The sequence below is a fragment of the Gymnoscopelus microlampas genome, assembly GCF_963454915.1.
Source record: "Gymnoscopelus microlampas genome assembly, chromosome: 6".
Classification (NCBI taxonomy): domain Eukaryota; kingdom Metazoa; phylum Chordata; class Actinopteri; order Myctophiformes; family Myctophidae; genus Gymnoscopelus; species Gymnoscopelus microlampas.
The window spans coordinates 3,315,158-3,332,695 of record NC_139943.1 but is presented as its reverse complement, the minus strand read 5'-3'; the positions used below and the strand labels follow the sequence as shown (position 1 = coordinate 3,332,695).

The 17,538-nt window shown below is 42.5% G+C and overlaps 1 protein-coding gene across 2 annotated transcripts in view; it reads right to left on the bottom strand.

The window, feature by feature from the left end:
* The window catches only part of mon2 (MON2 homolog, regulator of endosome-to-Golgi trafficking), a 148,562-nt gene that overhangs the window by 29,599 nt on the left and 101,425 nt on the right, over window positions 1-17,538 (bottom strand). For both annotated transcript variants that reach the window (XM_084060094.1, XM_084060095.1), the window contains exons 23-26: window positions 15,005-15,167; window positions 11,459-11,752; window positions 8,856-9,054; window positions 472-736 (exon numbers count right to left, since the gene is read on the bottom strand). In XM_084060094.1, coding sequence (XP_083916220.1) covers window positions 472-736; window positions 8,856-9,054; window positions 11,459-11,752; window positions 15,005-15,167 — 921 coding nt within the window. The remainder of the gene's footprint in view (window positions 1-471; window positions 737-8,855; window positions 9,055-11,458; window positions 11,753-15,004; window positions 15,168-17,538) is intronic.

Here is a 17,538-nt window from a genome sequence, read left to right as displayed (position 1 = left end):
ATTTTACTTACTAAGTATCAATACTGCAATATAGAAATTCTCTGTTACAAGTAAAAGTCCAGAATTTAACATTTACTTGAGTAAAAGTACAAAAGTATTGGCATCAAAATGTACTTAAAGTACCAACACTAAAAGTACTAAAATGTTTGAAAATAGCCGATCTACAAGCTCACAACGCGTCGCATCGCGACGCGTTGTGAGCTTGTAGATAGGCTATTTTCAAATAGCCTATAGGTATAAAATAGGGCTAAAGTGGTTAATGTATGTTTTTTTTAATGTAATAATTTATATCTGCAAAGTAACTGGTAACTAAAGTTTTCAAATAATTCTAGTGGAGTAAAAGTATAATATTTGCCTCTCGGATGTAGTGGAGTAGAAGTGAAAGTATTGTAAATTGGAAATACTCGAGTAAAGTACAAATACCTCAAAATTGTACTTAAGTACAGTACTTAAGTAAATGTACTTAGTTACCTTCCACCACTGACGCTGACCACGCTGCTGCTGGGCGGGAGGACCACGCCCACACCGCCGCCGGCAGCGTCCATGGCGTTGAGCGCCAGCTCCGAGGAGGAGGAGGAGGAGGCGGCGGCGGCCTTCTCGTAGTCCTTGACCGGCGTGACGATCTGCAGGATCTCCTGGAAGCTCTTGAGAGCGGCCAGGGACACCTCGTTGTTCTTGCTGAGGGCCGCAGACTGGATGTGGTCCAGGAGGACCTCCCACGCCTTGAAGAAGTCCCCTGGAACGAAGGAAGAAGAAGGAGGACTTTGTGTCAAAGACGGTTCATATCGAGAACCTAGGGGTGTGCCGATACACTAATTTCACCAAACGATACGATATTTGGCTCACAACTTCGATACGGTATCGATACGATACGATACGCACTTTTTTTATTATGAAAATATATGGGGGAGGAAAAAAGTAAATGCAAACAAATAATTCTGTTTTTGCATTATTCAGACATGCAAACTTGTAGCTTTTCAGCTACAATAGCCGTTTTCAATCCAAATTTGAATAAAAATTCAAAACGATATTTTTTTCCCCCAAAACGATACATATCGTCACGAAAACGTATCGCGATATATTGTGGGACGATATATCGGCACACCCCTACGAGAACCTAATAAAAACAAGAAATGACAAAAGTCATAATATAGCCGCTTGCGGCAGGCTTTTTTTGCCCCAATCTTTTCATAGACCTGATTACTTGTTTTTTGGATTGCTTGTTTCTCTCGCCAAACCTGGCAACATTTAGCGTCACAGAATCTGCGACGCTAAACACTCTAATGTTTTTTATATAAGTGGTGGCAACATTTTTGTGACACCACACGGGTCTTCCCAACAATAGCTAAGATTGAAGTCAGTGTGAACATAGCCTCGGAAACCCATGCCTTTTTTTTGTTTCAAAAGAAAAAAAAGCCTGGGAGAACCTTGCAGGAACGCTGGTCTTAGGACCTTGTTATCTCCTAACCAATCAGAGTGCTCCAAACCTTTTTGCGGTTTGGCTCCGCCCTTCAAGACCATCGATTAGGCTCGTTCTTTCAGTCTAGTGTGAACATGGCCAAATAATAACTTAATAGCCAAACTAGGTCTAATGAAGCACGCTAGCATTTAGGCTAACCCTCCTGCCTGAGGCTGCAGTAAAACGTGCACCGTCTGTGAATGAGAGGAGCGCAGCGGAGCACGGTTACTGCGGGGGGGCGGGCCGTCTCCCCATTCGTGTCGCCATTGGCTTAAAGGAGTGAAGGACAGCCAGGACAGCCAATGACACTTTGGTGTCACTCAGGTGTCGCTTGGGTGTCGGACTAGGTCTTAGTCTGTCTGTAGAGCCGCCAGCTTTCAGCAAGCGGCTAAAAATTAAGAGGACAAATAGGTTTCCTCTATAGCAGGGGTCTTCAACAGGGGGTCCGGGACACCTAGGGGGTCCTCAGAGCTACTATAGAGGGTCCGCCAAATCTTTGTGTGATAGGATTTAGTTTTTTTTACATTAACCACTTGAACCCTAGAATTCCTTTTCTGAGGGGAACATTAGTCGAAAATAGCAGATCTACAAGCTCCGCGAGGCGTTGAGAGCTTGTAGATCGGCTATTTTTGGCAAAGAGGCTATAGGTGTAGAGGGAAAAAATAGCAGACTAAGTAAAAAAAACACAATTTTATACAATATAGAGTAGGGGGTCCCTGCTTCATCTCTCTCTCTCAGCTAGGGGGTCCTTGGCCTCAAAACGTTGAAGACCCCTGCTCTATAGAAACAGGTGCTGTTTTTCTTTTTCCAGCAGAAAGACTATAATTCAATTCTGTAATAATGTCTGTTTTTGACTACGGGGATATATTGTGTATTCATGCTTCACTCTCCACACTGAAGCCTCTTGAAGAAGTCAGTCAACCATCGTGCCCTGCGTTTTATTACTGGCGATGATTATCTCACCCATCACTGTATTTTTGCCAACACGGAAGGACCGCCCAAGTGGAGCTTACTATGAAATCCTGCTCGGCTTGTGTGTGTGTGTGTGTGTCTGTCTGTGTGCGTACACTGCCTGTGTGCAGCCTCCAGAGTGCGCCAGAGTGCCGAGCAGGGTTTCATACACACACACACACACACACACACACAGACGCCTGCACTACAGTGTGGCCATGAAGAACGCAGGAATGTAGACAATGCTCTGATTAAAATGCACACACCTGCAACATATTTCGAGCTGCGTTCGCTTCCAGCGTTCGCGCGTCTTAATTGTATATATAGATAAAGTGGGTTGGCCACTTTATGGCCATCTCTTGCAGTTCGTAGAGAGCAACATTGTATTTTATTTATCTATAAGGCCTTGTGTGGAAAGCTTCCTTTATACCTATCCTCGCTTTTGGAACCAAAGGTTACTGGACATTCAACATGTTAAGGATAAGGATAATTCCTTTTAACAGGTCGTTCATGAAAGTCCTTGCGGTCTTGAACACACGTTCACAAACACACATTAGATATACCAGTCCACGTAAGAGCGGTGAACAAGGAAAGACTGCATTCATGTATTATGCTCCACACAAATGGAACAAACTTCAGGACTCTCTGAAACTGGTGAGATTGGTCTCAATAGAGACATTCAGGGTGCTTCTCGAGGACACACTACATAGAGACATTCAGGGTGCTTCTGGAGGACACACTACATAGAGACATTCAGGGTGCTTCTGGAGGACACACTACATAGAGACATTCAGGGTGCTTCTGGAGGACACACTACATAGAGACATTCAGGGTGCTTCTCGAGGACGCACTACATAGAGACATTCAGGGTGCTTCTGGAGGACACACTACATAGAGACATTCAGGGTGCTTCTGGAGGACACACTACATAGAGACATTCAGGGTGCTTCTGGAGGACACACTACATAGAGACATTCAGGGTGCTTCTTGAGGACACACTACATAGAGACATTCAGGGTGCTTCTGGAGGACACACTACATAGAGACATTCAGGGTGCTTCTGGAGGACACACTACATAGAGACATTCAGGGTGCTTCTGGAGGACACACTACATAGAGACATTCAGGGTGCTTCTTGAGGACACACTACATAGAGACATTCAGGGTGCTTCTGGAGGACACACTACATAGAGACATTCAGGGTGCTTCTCGAGGACACACTACATAGAGACATTCAGGGTGCTTCTCGAGGACACACTACATAGAGACATTCAGGGTGCTTCTGGAGGACACACTACATAGAGACATTCAGGGTGCTTCTGGAGGACACACTACATAGAGACATTCAGGGTGCTTCTCGAGGACACACTACATAGAGACATTCAGGGTGCTTCTCGAGGACACACTACATAGAGACATTCAGGGTGCTTCTGGAGGACACACTACATAGAGACATTCAGGGTGCTTCTGGAGGACACACTAAATAGAGACATTCAGGGTGCTTCTTGAGGACACACTACATAGAGACATTCAGGGTGCTTCTCGAGGACACACTACATAGTAACAGCACCTGCTTCATGTAACTCTATGTTTATTTTCATCTGTGATGATTGTAATATGATTCAAATGTTTGTTATTGTTTTTCATTATGTATGTGTTTTATATGTTGTTCTCAGAGCGTCCTTGAAAAAGAGAGCTTTGCTCTCAATGGGCTTCCCTGAATAAATAAAGGAAAAAGAAAAGAAAGAAAGAAAGTGTCAAAGGTTGTGTCAAACACAGGACACAGGATCTAAATGTCTCAACGGAAGAGCAGGGAGACCAAATACAATGGTATGACCCATCCAGAGACAATGGTATGACCCATCCAGAGACAATGGTATGACCCATCCAGAGACAATGGTCTGACCCATCCAGAGACAATGGTATGACCCATCCAGAGACAATGGTCTGACCCATCCAGAGACAATGGTCTGACCCATCCAGAGACAACGGTATGACCCATCCAGAGACAATGGTATGACCCATCCAGAGACAATGGTCTGACCCATCCAGAGACAATGGTCTGACCCATCCAGAGACAATGGTCTGACCCATCCAGAGACAACGGTATGACCCATCCAGAGACAATGGTATGACCCATCCAGAGACAATGGTCTGACCCATCCAGAGACAATGGTCTGACCCATCCAGAGACAACGGTATGACCCATCCAGAGACAATGGTATGACCCATCCAGAGACAACGGTATGACCCATCCAGAGACAATGGTCTGACCCATCCAGAGACAATGGTCTGACCCATCCAGAGACAATGGTATGACCCATCCAGAGACAATGGTCTGACCCATCCAGAGACAATGGTATGACCCATCCAGATACAATGGTATGACCCATCCAGAGACAATGGTCTGACCCATCCAGAGACAATGGTCTGACCCATCCAGAGACAATGGTATGACCCATCCAGAGACAATGGTATGACCCATCCAGAGACAATGGTATGACCCAACCAGAGACAATGGTATGACCCATCCAGAGAATCCAACCTCCACCTCCCAATCTCAGGGCAGACACTCTAACCACAAGACCACGGAGCTGGTAACCACTGCATGAATGCATATTAACCCATTAAGACCTGAGGCAGCGTCTAAAAGAATTCTAAATCCTAACAATTTTTCGGAAAAAATATTTAAAAAAATAATTTTCACGATTTTTCAAAAATAGCAGATCTACAAGTTCATAACGCGGCACTCGGTGCCGCGCTATGAACTTGTATATCTGCTATTTTTGAATAGCCCAAAGAAATCTAAAGTGATCAGGTCTTAATGGGTTAATCAGGGAAGAGGGACATAAGGTCAATATCATGTGCTTTTGTCGATTGTTTTGGTTCGAGGCAAGATGTTTTTTTAAAGGTCCCTTATGGTTATCTCAAATCAATAATTAAAACTACCTCTAAAAATCAATGCACTTCTCCTATAAACAACGAGTCACGGTGGCAGAGAAAATCGAAAAGACAAGCAGTGAAATGAGGTCTTGGATATTGCCTCAAGGCAGAGCCAGCCTTTACAAAACCAAATAAATGCAGAACCAAGATAAATGCAGAAAAAAACTATCTCAAGAATAGGGCTGTACAGTTCTAAATCCATCTCAATCCTGCCCTTTGCCCAAAGCAATGTCGTCAGACTCTTGTATAAACATTGCAGGCAGAGTGTCGCAAAATGTTATCAGCCTGCGTGGCCGGCATTGCCTGGTTTATTGCATTGACCACGCGGCACTTTTGCAATGCGTCGATTAGCGTGTTCAAGTTTCAGTACCTAGCATTGGCCCGGCTTATAGCGTTATGTTATAACTAGTCCATACCCGTCCGGGAATATGCACACTCACACTGTTGTCTTCTGTACTATGTTTATTTGTCTTGTACTGTATTGATGATGTCTGTTTTTGTATGGATAACTATGACACCACTTTTTAACAGCCTGCTCAGGGACTACAGATGAAAATTAGCCAACTCTGGCTAACTCTGGCTAATTTACATGGATGTGAATAACTGGCATGTTGATCAATGTGCATTGTCCCTGTTAAATAAATAAATAAATAAAGTATTTGCAGACGTTGGGTTATGCACTGTGTACGCACGCATTGCATTTGTGTTGCTGAACAGCCATAAACAAAGTAGTAGTAGCAACTATTAGCACCATTCAGGTGAATTCATTATAATGTTTACACAATTGTCACAAATTAAGCACCTAACAAAGCTCTGGTTGCTGGAAAAGGTTCCAGTATAATTGAAGAAGTATATTTTAATGGAATTGAATTGAATTTAGGGTAGAAATGGCTGTGATGTAAGTGTATTGTTCACGTCCGTGAATACCTTGTTTATTTATCGTACATGACTGTCACCCTGTGATCGGGACATGTTTTTTGTAGAGTAAGCAATGGAAATAAGTAATAGACTTTATTGTGTTTCTTCCTTGGAATGTTATAACTGTACAGTTTTTCAAATAAACTAAACTAAACCAAATGACAAGAGATTGGCTTTCCCAGCCTTTCACCTATGTGACAGTCGTCTATCTGTGTGCCAGGAAATCAAGTGCCGTGGCCACATTTTTACTGACAGGGACGTGCACAGATAGACTCTAGGTGGTGCTAGAGCACCTGCCCTTTGCCCTCTTGACCAGAAGTGCCCTTTTGAAAAAAAGAAAAAAAAAGTTTTTTTTTTTCCAGTTTACAGCGGGGGTCTTCAACAGGGGGTCCGGGACCCCTAGGGGGTCCTCAGAGTTACTACAGGGGGTCTGCCAAATCTTTGTGATATGATTTTTCTTTTTACCATAACCACTCGAAACCTAGCATCCCTTTTCTGAGGAGAACTTTAGCCAAAAATAGCAGATCTACAAGCCCACAACGCCTCGCGCTGCGAGGCGTTGTGGGCTTGTAGATCAGCTATTTTTGGCAAAGAGGTATAGGTGTAGAGGGAAAAAAGAGCAGACCAAGTAAACAAAAAAAAGTTTAATCTTAAACACACACTACTAAGGCAGCCGGCGGTTCCGCGCGCCGTGCAAGGTGCCATTTTTTTTTTACTTGAGCACCTGCCCCGCAAAGTGTCTGTGCATGCCACTGTTTACTGACAATCTCCATGCTGATAGAGATATCTCTAGGCAGTGCCGCATACTTCATGCCCAGGCCAACATGCTGCTTCACAGGTTCAGTGTGTGTTCTGATCCTGTCAAGTGTGCACTTTTTTAAAGCCTTTTGCACTCCCATGTATACAGCTTTCCTGTGGTGCATGTACAAGAAGGGTAGCATGCGGAGGCTCATACAATGATGCCCTGAGGATACTACTTAAGGTCCCTAGATGACATTGCCAGTCACTTGTTTGTAACATGTGGAATCCACACTTGTGAGGCTCTCTTAACACATGGGGTGCCAGCACTTTTTTCATAACAACTTACGTTGGGTGCCAGCATTCTCCCCATTGACTGCGCTTTACTGTTTAAAGCTCTAGACTCCACGACGAGCAAATCGACGAGCAAAAAAAAATTAAAAACATTCGGAAATCCGTTCCATAGTTGCAGCCAGTTGAAAATAGTCAAAAATAGTCAAAAATACATTGTAAAAAAAAAAGTACACAGGAGCCGAGATACAGGCTTTTGAAGTCATAAGTTAATCAGGAAGTGGATTAAAGTCTAAATCTTCGAAAAATGATATCTCCTGTTGCTATGGAGGAAAAAACAAAAAGAAATTGGGAAAAAAAAAACAAAAAAAAACATTTTTTTTCAAAAACAGTATATATACGGTTTTGGCACTCAACAGTTGTAATTAAAAAGAAGTATATATACGGTTTTAGCACCCAATGTGTTAAGACACTCCATGTATGGATTCATGTCTCGACTGGGTGAGTATTATCAGTATTAATGAGGATATAGTCAATCCTGTGAAGAGCTGTCTCCGGTACTCGTCCAGGCTGCGTTAACACTGGAGAGTCAGTCTCTATGTATGATTTTATGTTTTTGTTGTTTCTTGTGTGATGTTTTTTTATGTATTATCTATGGTCCCCCTGTGTTTCTGGAATAAAGTTTGAATTTGGAATTGAATTATAAATGAATGAAACCAAGCTCTCTCACCTAGCTGCTGCAGCAGGTAGGTGACTACCTGCTCGGGTAGTCATAATAATAATAACACGGGCTAGGAAGGTCGTACGGCGACAAACTAGATACCTGAGTAAAGTTAACTTTGAGCTGTATCCAACACAATCACTGACATTTCCATCGGCCTTACCATCGGGCCGCAAGGGGCAGTTGAAATTTATTTTTGGGGGGGGTAATAGATTTCTTTTTCCTTTTTTTTCACAGAGGCCCGACTAATTAGCATAGATTTTGGGCCTGGCCGGGTCGGCCCGAAAACGTCGGGTCGGGTAGGGTTCGGGCAGAATTTGTGAACTCATTGGTTCTCAAAGTGGGGTCCGAGGACCCCCAGGGGTACTTGAGGGGGTTCCAGGGGGTCCCCAGCTAAATGATGGACAGGGACCAAATGGACCCTTATGGGTCTGTAACTATGAGAGTGTACAAATGGAACCAAATGGACCCGTTAGGGTCCATTTGGTTCCATTTGTACACTCTCAGAGTTAAATTAACATTGATTTTACAATATAAATTGGGGTCCCAGAGACATACATGCCATTAAATGGGGGTCCGTAGCCCTAATGCATGTTAAACTGGGGGGTCCTTGAAATTAAAATGGTTGAAATCATTGCTAGAGAGCCGTAAAAATCTTCTCTTATGGGGGGTCCCTGACTTATCTTTTCAAATGGGGGTCCGCGGGCTAATAAGTGTCTATTTGGGGGTCCTTGGCACGAAAAAGTTTGAGAACCACTGCTCTAAATGTTATAACTGTACAGTTTTTCAAATAAACTAAACTAAACTAAACTAAATGGAACCAAGCGCTCTCACCTAGCTGCTGCAGCAGGTATCTCCTGGTGTTGAAGATGCGAGCCACTCCGGCCAGCGTCAGCACCCAGGTCTCCGCCCACTGCTTCTCGGCGGTGTCTCGTGAGTGGTGGATGAGGATGTTCCCGCCTCCGGACTCGATCTTCTCCTTGTCCGCGGTGGAGGAGGACGTCCGCACGCAGTCCAGGAGGTGGAACAGCACCTAGGTGTCACACACACACAAACCTGAAGGTCAGTCAACAAGGTATAGGCTGACAAAGGTATAGGCTCTGCTGCGAGGCGTTGTGAGCTTATCTTGTGAGCTTATCTGCTATTTTTGGCAAAGAGGTATAGGTGTAGAGGGGAAAAAGAGCAGACCAAGTGATCTTTTTTTTTAAATCTGAAACTCAATTTTATACAACATAGAGTAGGGGGTCCCTGCGTCATCTCTCTCTCTCAGCTAGGGGGTCCTTAGCCTGAAAACGTTGAAGACCCCTGGTTTAAGTGGTTAAAGCAGTGTGTGAAGTTGAGTTGAGATTTGAGCAGAGGAGTCAGCAATATGACGGCTTGACAGCGATGGTGGGTTTGTTTTTTGGAAAATAAATGAGTCCCTTTTTGTTGTTGTTTTTGAAGTTGCTGTTTGTCCTGATTTGAATGGAGCTCCTGTTCAATGAGAGAGCCTTATTGGCTGGCTTCCAAGGACGTACAATATGCACACCCACAGTTCCAGACACCATAAGAATAAAAGAAAGATTAAAAAAGGGAGACTTCATTCATTGAATCTAACAGAGATTCCATTTTCTGTCTCGTTTTTACAGATATCTTTTCAGTTTCATTTCTCTTTTCTCTTTTCCTGTCACTTTACTGGAGCTGTCTTCTGGCTAACCTTCACATCTACGCCTTTGCTTTCTTTTTTGAGTTGTTGGTTCCCTACGTTGTTTGTTCTGTCTTCTTTTCCTTAACCCATTGAGACCTGAAGCCGATTCTACATGTCTCCTAAATCTCAACAGTTTTCTGAAAAACGTATGTTTCTATATCAGTGGTGCTCAATCTTTTTCATGTCAAGGACCCCCTAAATGATATGTATTTGGCCGCGGACCCCCATCAAAATATTTTGCTCCAGGGACCCCCCAGAAGCAAAGATTTGAGTTAAAAATGTTCGCTTTAATAATATATATACTGTATATTCAAAGATTTGCACACATTTTCACGATTTTTCATAAATAGCAGATCTACAAGCTCATAGCGCGGCACTCGGTGCCGCGCTATGAGCTTGTAGATCTGCTATTTTTGAATAGCCCAAAGTGTAAAATAATGCTTTTTAGCTCAAATCTAAAAATGACAAAGTTCCAGGCCTTAATGGGTTAAGAGTCTAATCAATCTATCGTCGCTGTCTCGCAGAAACCTCCATATTTAAACAGATTTCTTTGTCGTAAATGAATGCCTTACTTCGTCGTACAGTATCGTGCAAAAATAGCGAACGAAGGCGATCTACACGTTCACTACGTGTCGCGAACTTGTAGATCTGCTTTTTTTCTGCTATGTGTGAACGTTATTCAAAATGAAAGTGGTCAAATACGTCACTCAATTATTTTCCAATGAAGTGTTTCGCAATGCAACGCATGGTGAGCTTGTAGATCTGCTTGTAATGCTATTTTTAAAAAAATATGCTAATAATAATTAAGTTAACCCTATTTTGAGAACCAATGCCATAGAACAGTGGTTTTCAACCAGTGGTCTGGGGACCACCAGTGGTCCTTGAGGGAGTTCCAGGGGGTCCCCAGCTAAATGATAGATAGGAACCAAATGGACCCTTTTGGGTCTGTAACTCTGAGAGTGTAACAAATGGAACCAAATGGACCCGGATTTGGTTCCATTTGTAACACTCTCAGAGTTAAATTAACATTGATTTTAGAATACAAATTGGAGTCCCAGAGATAGAAATGCCATTAAATGGGGGTCCGTAGCCCTAATGCATGTTAAACTGGGGGTCCTTGAAATTGAAATGGTTGAGAATCACTGCTAGAGCCGTAAAAATCGTCTCTTATTGGGGGTCCTTGGCATAACTTTTCAAATGGGGGTCCCTGGGCTAATGTGTGTCAATTTGGGGGTCCTTGACGCAAAAAAGGTTGAAAACCACTGCCATAGAAGACATGCTGTGGCTTCTATGGAATCTAAATGAGTGAAATCCGTCGTGGGGGCGACTGAGTAGCCTGGGTGCCAGCCTGCTTCGCTGCGTTCGGCGGACTTTTTTTTCTCTCTCCGCTTCTCAGTCTGGAATGCCTCCTATCTCCAGGAGGCGGGACACAGCAGCCAAGGTTTCAAACCTACCGTGGCTTCTGATTGGTCTGTGGTGCGGGGCGGGACAAATAAAACGGTGTGATCGTTTTGATTCGTCATTCGTTTGAACAACATCCAATCAGCAACGACGTTGCCGAACGTAACATATGTAGTTCCTGTGTACTTCCTGTGTAGTTCTGAAAGACGAGTCAATTGGGTGCATTCCAGACTGAGAAGCGCAGAGAGAAAAAAAAATCCGCCGAACGTAGCGAAGCAGGCTGGCACCCAGGCTAGCGACTGAGAGCTTTAATCTAATCACAGATCTTTAGCTCCAGTTGTAACGTTACCTTCCAGACCACGATGTGCCAGGTGGGCTGCTGCAGCAAGGTGCCGTGGGCCGCGATGGTGGAGAACATGGTCTGGCTGGCGCTCTTCCGCACGGCGGGCCGCGGGTCCACGCACAGCTCGCCCAGCTTGGCGTACAGGCACAGCCACAGGCAGTCGAAGGGGGGCGCCGGGTGGAAGGGCCGGTTGAGGGTCTCCCCTCGCTCCTGGGCCTGCTTCTGGAGGGCCGCCTCCTCGCGCTCCAGCTCGGCCGTGATGGCCTCGCCCCTCTGGAAGAAGTAGTCTGAGATGTTCCACTGAGGGGAGAGAGAGAGAGAGGACGGTTATTATGTAGGGAAAGCTTCTGTTATTGGGGTTAAGCCATTGAGACCTGAAGCCGATTCTACATGTCTCCTAAATCTCAACAGTTTTCTGAAAAACGTATGTTTCTATATCAGTGGTGCTCAATCTTTTTCATGTCAAGGACCCCCAAAATGATATGTATTTGGGCTGCGGACCCCCATCAAAATATGTTGTTCCAGGGACCCCCCAGAAGCAAAGATTTGAGTTAAAAATGTTCGCTTTAAAAATATATATCAAAGATTTGCACACATTTTCATGATTTTTCAAAAATAGCAGATCTACAAGCTCGTAGCGCGGCACTCGGTGCCGCGCTATGAGCTTGTATATCTGCTATTTTTGAATAGCCCAAAGTGTAAAATAATGCTTTTTAGCTCAAATCTAAAAATGACACAGTTCCACTTAAACCCCAGCATCCTTATTGTGGGGAAGGCTTTCGCAAAAGAAAAGAGCAGATTGACAAGCTCCAGTCAACCATAAAGGGTTTAAGTGGTTAAGTACAATTTTGAGGTACTTTTACTTTACTTGAGTATGTTCAGTTTTCAATACTACTCTACTCTTCTACTCTTAACTCACTGAGTGCCAGAGAATTTAAGTTAAAAAAAAAAGTGCTTAGGAAGCGAGATACAGCCTTTTTCAGTTATAAGTTAAACAAGGAGTGGATGGAGCTGCAAATCTTCAGATAATGATATCTTGGGTTCTGAACAAAACTTTATTTTTTTACTTTTTTTTCTCAAAAACACGCGAAACACGTGATTGGCACGTTGCACCATAGCGGTAAAACACGTGAAACACATGAATGGCACTCAATGAGATAAGTAACTGCATATTTAGATTGTTATTGCAAAACATACATTAATCAATTAAGCCCCTATTTAAACTTCAGCTGTTCAGAAATAGCCGATCTACAAGCTGATCGGCTGTTGTCGAAACATTTCGTTTTCTATTTTTACCGTAACTTAACTATGTACCTTTCCTGTTCTACCCCGGATTTGAACCCAGGTCTCCTGCGCAAGTCTGACATTTTTACCACCGAGCTAATACCGCGTAGAGCCTGTCTGCTTGCTCAGGGGAGAAACAGAATTTTGGATATACGGACACACGGACAAAGTCAAATGTAGGAGTGGTTGGCACCACAATCAATCGATCAATCGAGTCAATCGATCAAATATTCAATCAATCAAAACAACACAATAACATTGTATTCACCAGAAGAAAAGGTACATAATAATGCTTTAAGTACAGAATGTGAGTACTTCTTCCACCGCGGGTGGGGATGGGGGCACAGGGAGGGATTGGGAGGGCGGTGTGGGGGTTAATTGGAGAGATTGCCTCTGGCGTTATAGCGATCATGTTTCCATAATAAAGAAGTCTCACAGGAAACCGCCGGCCGCACTGGCAGAAAAAATAATCCCACAACCCGCAGATCAATATCAGCTCTTTACATTTAGATCCATCCACCAGACTGCACAGCTTCACTGTACAGTACAGTGTGTCTGTCAAATGCCTGAGGAGGTGGACAGGAAATCCCTGATTCTACATGTCTCCTAAATCTCAACAGTTTTCTGAAAAACGTTATGTTTCTATATCAGTGGTGCTCAATCTTTTTCATGTCAAGGACCCCCAAAATTATATGTATTTGGCCGCGGACCACCATCAAAATATTTTGTTCCAGGGACCCCCCAGAAGCAAAGATTTGAGTTAAAAATGTTCGCTTTAAAAATATATATATTCAAAGATTTGCACACATTTTCACGATTTTTCAAAAATAGCAGATATACAAGCTCGTAGCGTGGCACTCTGAGCTTGTAGATCTGCTATTTTAATAGCCCAAAGAGTAAAATAATGCTTTTTAGCTCAAATCTAAAAATGACACAGTTCCAGGTCTTAATGGGTTAAAGTAACTGTCTAATTTAGATTTCTGTCCAATAACAGTTGTGTATGTAAGCGTATGCGTTGTACTAGGTACACACCTGCCAAGTCCGATATGCATCTAATACGTCTCTTCTTCTTAAAATTATGATTTACGTAAAGTATAGAGACTATTTTTTTCTTTTCTTTATGTTTTGTTCTTCAAATGTATGTTTTTAAGTGTTGTTTTTAAGTTGTGTATGTATTTGTACCTTGTTTTTGTTTCGTTTTTATTCATGATGCATGTGCTATGTGTACTGGCATAATTGTAATGCTGATATATGCTGATATAATTCATAAAAACAATTGATAAAAAAATATATATATGTTTTTATTTTTATTTTTTTAAGCAAAATTTATTCAAAGAGTAGACATGACATTGTATTCACATTTGCAAAAATTGAAACAACTCTTCGGTTTTATATTTTCTCCCAACAACTCCCATCCACCCCACCCCAGTCCTCCCCAACCACCCATATATATGTTTTTAATGCATGTATTGTTTTCATATGGACTCCAGGAAGACTAGCTGTGCATTAGGGCACAGCCAATGGGGATCCTAACATATAAACCTGCTACATTATCTATGTATTTTCTTCTGCTCTTACTTACTCTCTCTCTATTCTCTCTCTACAAAACAATGGAGCGTGCGCACAAAAAAAATAGGAATTTCACCCACTAACTTACTCCTGTGATGTGACAATGAAGTTGATTCAGATTCTTCATTGATCTTGTTGAAAAGGTGTGGTAAAAACTCTCTATGAGACTTTAACCCTTTAAGACCTGGAACGCAACTGTGTCACTTTTTGATTTGAGCTTACAAGCATTATTTTACACTTTGGCTATTCAAAAATAGCAGATCTACAAGCTCATAGCGCGGCACCGAGTGCCGCGCTATGAGCTTGTAGATCTGCTATTTTTGAAAAATTAAGAAAATGTGTGCACATCTTTGAATATATATTGTTTTAAAGCGAACATTTTTAACTAAAATCTTTGCTTCTGGGGGGTCCCTGGAACAAAATGTTTTGTGATGGGGGTCGGCGGACAAATACATATCATTTTAGGGGTCCTTGACATGAAAAAGTTTGAGCACCACTGATATAGAAACATACGTTTTTTTCAGAATACTGTTGGGATTTAGAAGACATTCGTAGAATCGGCCTCAGGTCTCAATGGGTTAAAGTTACTAGGCGTGGATAATTCACTCCTTTGAAAGTCACTACAAAAAAACTGAACTTACTCTCTAATACAAGCCAGCGTATTGACATCACTGATATGAATAAAGTAGTTCCTCTCACCAGCAGGCCGATGGAGGTGAGGCTGATGTTCAGTTCCTGGTTCTGCAGACCAAAGCTACCGGCCACATCCACCACGATCTGGAGGCACGTGCAAGGCATTGTGGGTAGGAAGTCTGTCACCACCAACTGCAGGCACTGGAAGGCTGTTCGGATCAGAGACTCACTGCAGGACACAGAGCGGACAGGACACATCACTGTTAGTTCTGATAGGTGGACACATCACTGTTAGCTCTGATAGTGAACAGGACACATCACTGTTAGTTCTGATAGTGAACAGGACACATCACTGTTAGTTCTGATAGTGAACAGGACACATCACTGTTAGTTCTGATAGTGAACAGGACACATCACTGTTAGCTCTGATAGTGAACAGGACACATCACTGTTAGCTCTGATAGTGAACAGGACACATCACTGTTAGCTCTGATAGTGAACAGGACACATCACTGTTAGTTCTGATAGTGAACAGGACACATCACTGTTAGTTCTGATAGTGAACAGGACACATCACTGTTAGTTCTGATAGTGAACAGGACACATCACTGTTAGTTCTGATAGTGAACAGGACACATCACTGTTAGTACTGATAGTGAACAGGACACATCACTGTTAGCTCTGATAGTGAACAGGAAACATCACTGTTAGCTCTGATAGTGAACAGGACACATCACTGTTAGCTCTGATAGTGAACAGGAAACATCACTGTTAGCTCTGATAGTGAACAGGACACATCACTGTTAGCTCTGATAGTGAACAGGAAACATCACTGTTAGCTCTGATAGTGAACAGGACACATCACTGTTAGCTCTGATAGTGAACAGGACACATCACTGTTAGCTCTGATAGTGAACAGGACACATCACTGTTAGCTCTGATAGTGAACAGGACACATCACTGTTAGCTCTGATAGTGAACAGGAAACATCACTGTTAGCTCTGATAGTGAACAGGACACATCACTGTTAGTTCTGATAGTGAACAGGACACATCACTGTTAGCTCTGATAGTGAACAGGACACATCACTGGTGCATTTTGTTTTGAAGTACAATTTACCCGTTACAGATGTAAGGGGAAGTGGGCCATCTGTGTGTAATCCCACTGGACTACGCTTGTCTACTCTTGTTCCCTTGTTTTTAAGCCAAGTTGTTCTCTGAACGTCACCACAGATTATTTCCCTAAAGACTGACTGAGTCTTGAGGCTGTAAACCTTCTGGTGAATGAATGAATAAATGACTGACTGAGTGATGCCCAGTCTACAGGGCCTTAACATATCGTTGTTGTCGGGCAGAAACCTCTTATCTCTAGATTCTTTTTTTTTTGTGTTTTTTCGTAATTAACTCCCTACTCGATCATACTACAGCGTCACACAAAAGCATCAAAAGTAGCAGATCTACAAGCTCAAAACGCGGCGCGAAGCGACGCGTTTTGAGCTTGTAGATCTGCTACTTTTTGCCGTTTTTGAATTTGAATCCTGAAAGTTAACAGCATGAGGTTTCTACCCGACAGAGAAAGGAAAGGAAACCTCATTATGTCCAAAGCTTTCAGGAAATGAGGGGAAAAGGAACCTGTGTTCCAATGGATCCAATGTAGTTATTATTTAGCCACACGCATTTGTTAATACTTTCCATTAGTTCAACATTTATAAAACTCGCACACTTAACTTAACTTTTACATTTAGAATGTTTTGAAAATAGTGAAAATAGTAGATTTTCAAGCTCACAACGCGTCGCTTTGCAATCTACAATTTTCACTGCTTTTGCCTGACACAGTTGGACGACAAAGTAGGGCATTCATTTATGGACAAAAAACAAACACAATTGAAGTATGGAGATTTCAAGGTTTCTGCCTGAAAATTAAAATATAAAAATCAATTTGGCCATTACCTTCACACTTCTAATTTAAAGGGAAGATTTCCAAATGGTAATAATTCATGAAAGACTTGAATATAAGCCTATTGTATGAGTCTGCTCAAGTGGAAGATTGTTTTTATTGTCCTGATAAGAACTTTGAACCCTGTCCTTCTGTTTGTTGCTTGTGCTGTGAAGAATATCACTTCTCTGTACTATGAGGACGTGACTTCTGCAAATCTTTAATAAGAAAACTTTTGGTTCCACTGTCTACGACGTTTAACCCATTAAGACCTGGACCTGTGTCATTTTTAGATTTGAGCTAAACAGCATTATTTTACACTTTAGGCTATTCAAAAATAGCAGATATACAAGCTCATAGCGCGGCACCGAGTGCCGCGCTATGAGCTTGTAGATCTGCTATTTTTGAAAAATCGTGAAAATGTGTGCAAATCTTTGAATATATATATTTTCAAAGCGAACATTTTTAACTCAAATCGTTGCCTCTGGGGGTCCCTGGAACAACATATTTTGATGGGGGTCCCCGGCCAAATACATATAATTTTGGGGGTCCTTGACATGAAAAAGATTGAGCACCACTGATATAGAAACATAGGTTTTTCAGAAAACTGTTGAGATTTAGGAGACATGTAGAATCGGCTTCAGGTCTCAATGGGTTAAATCAGC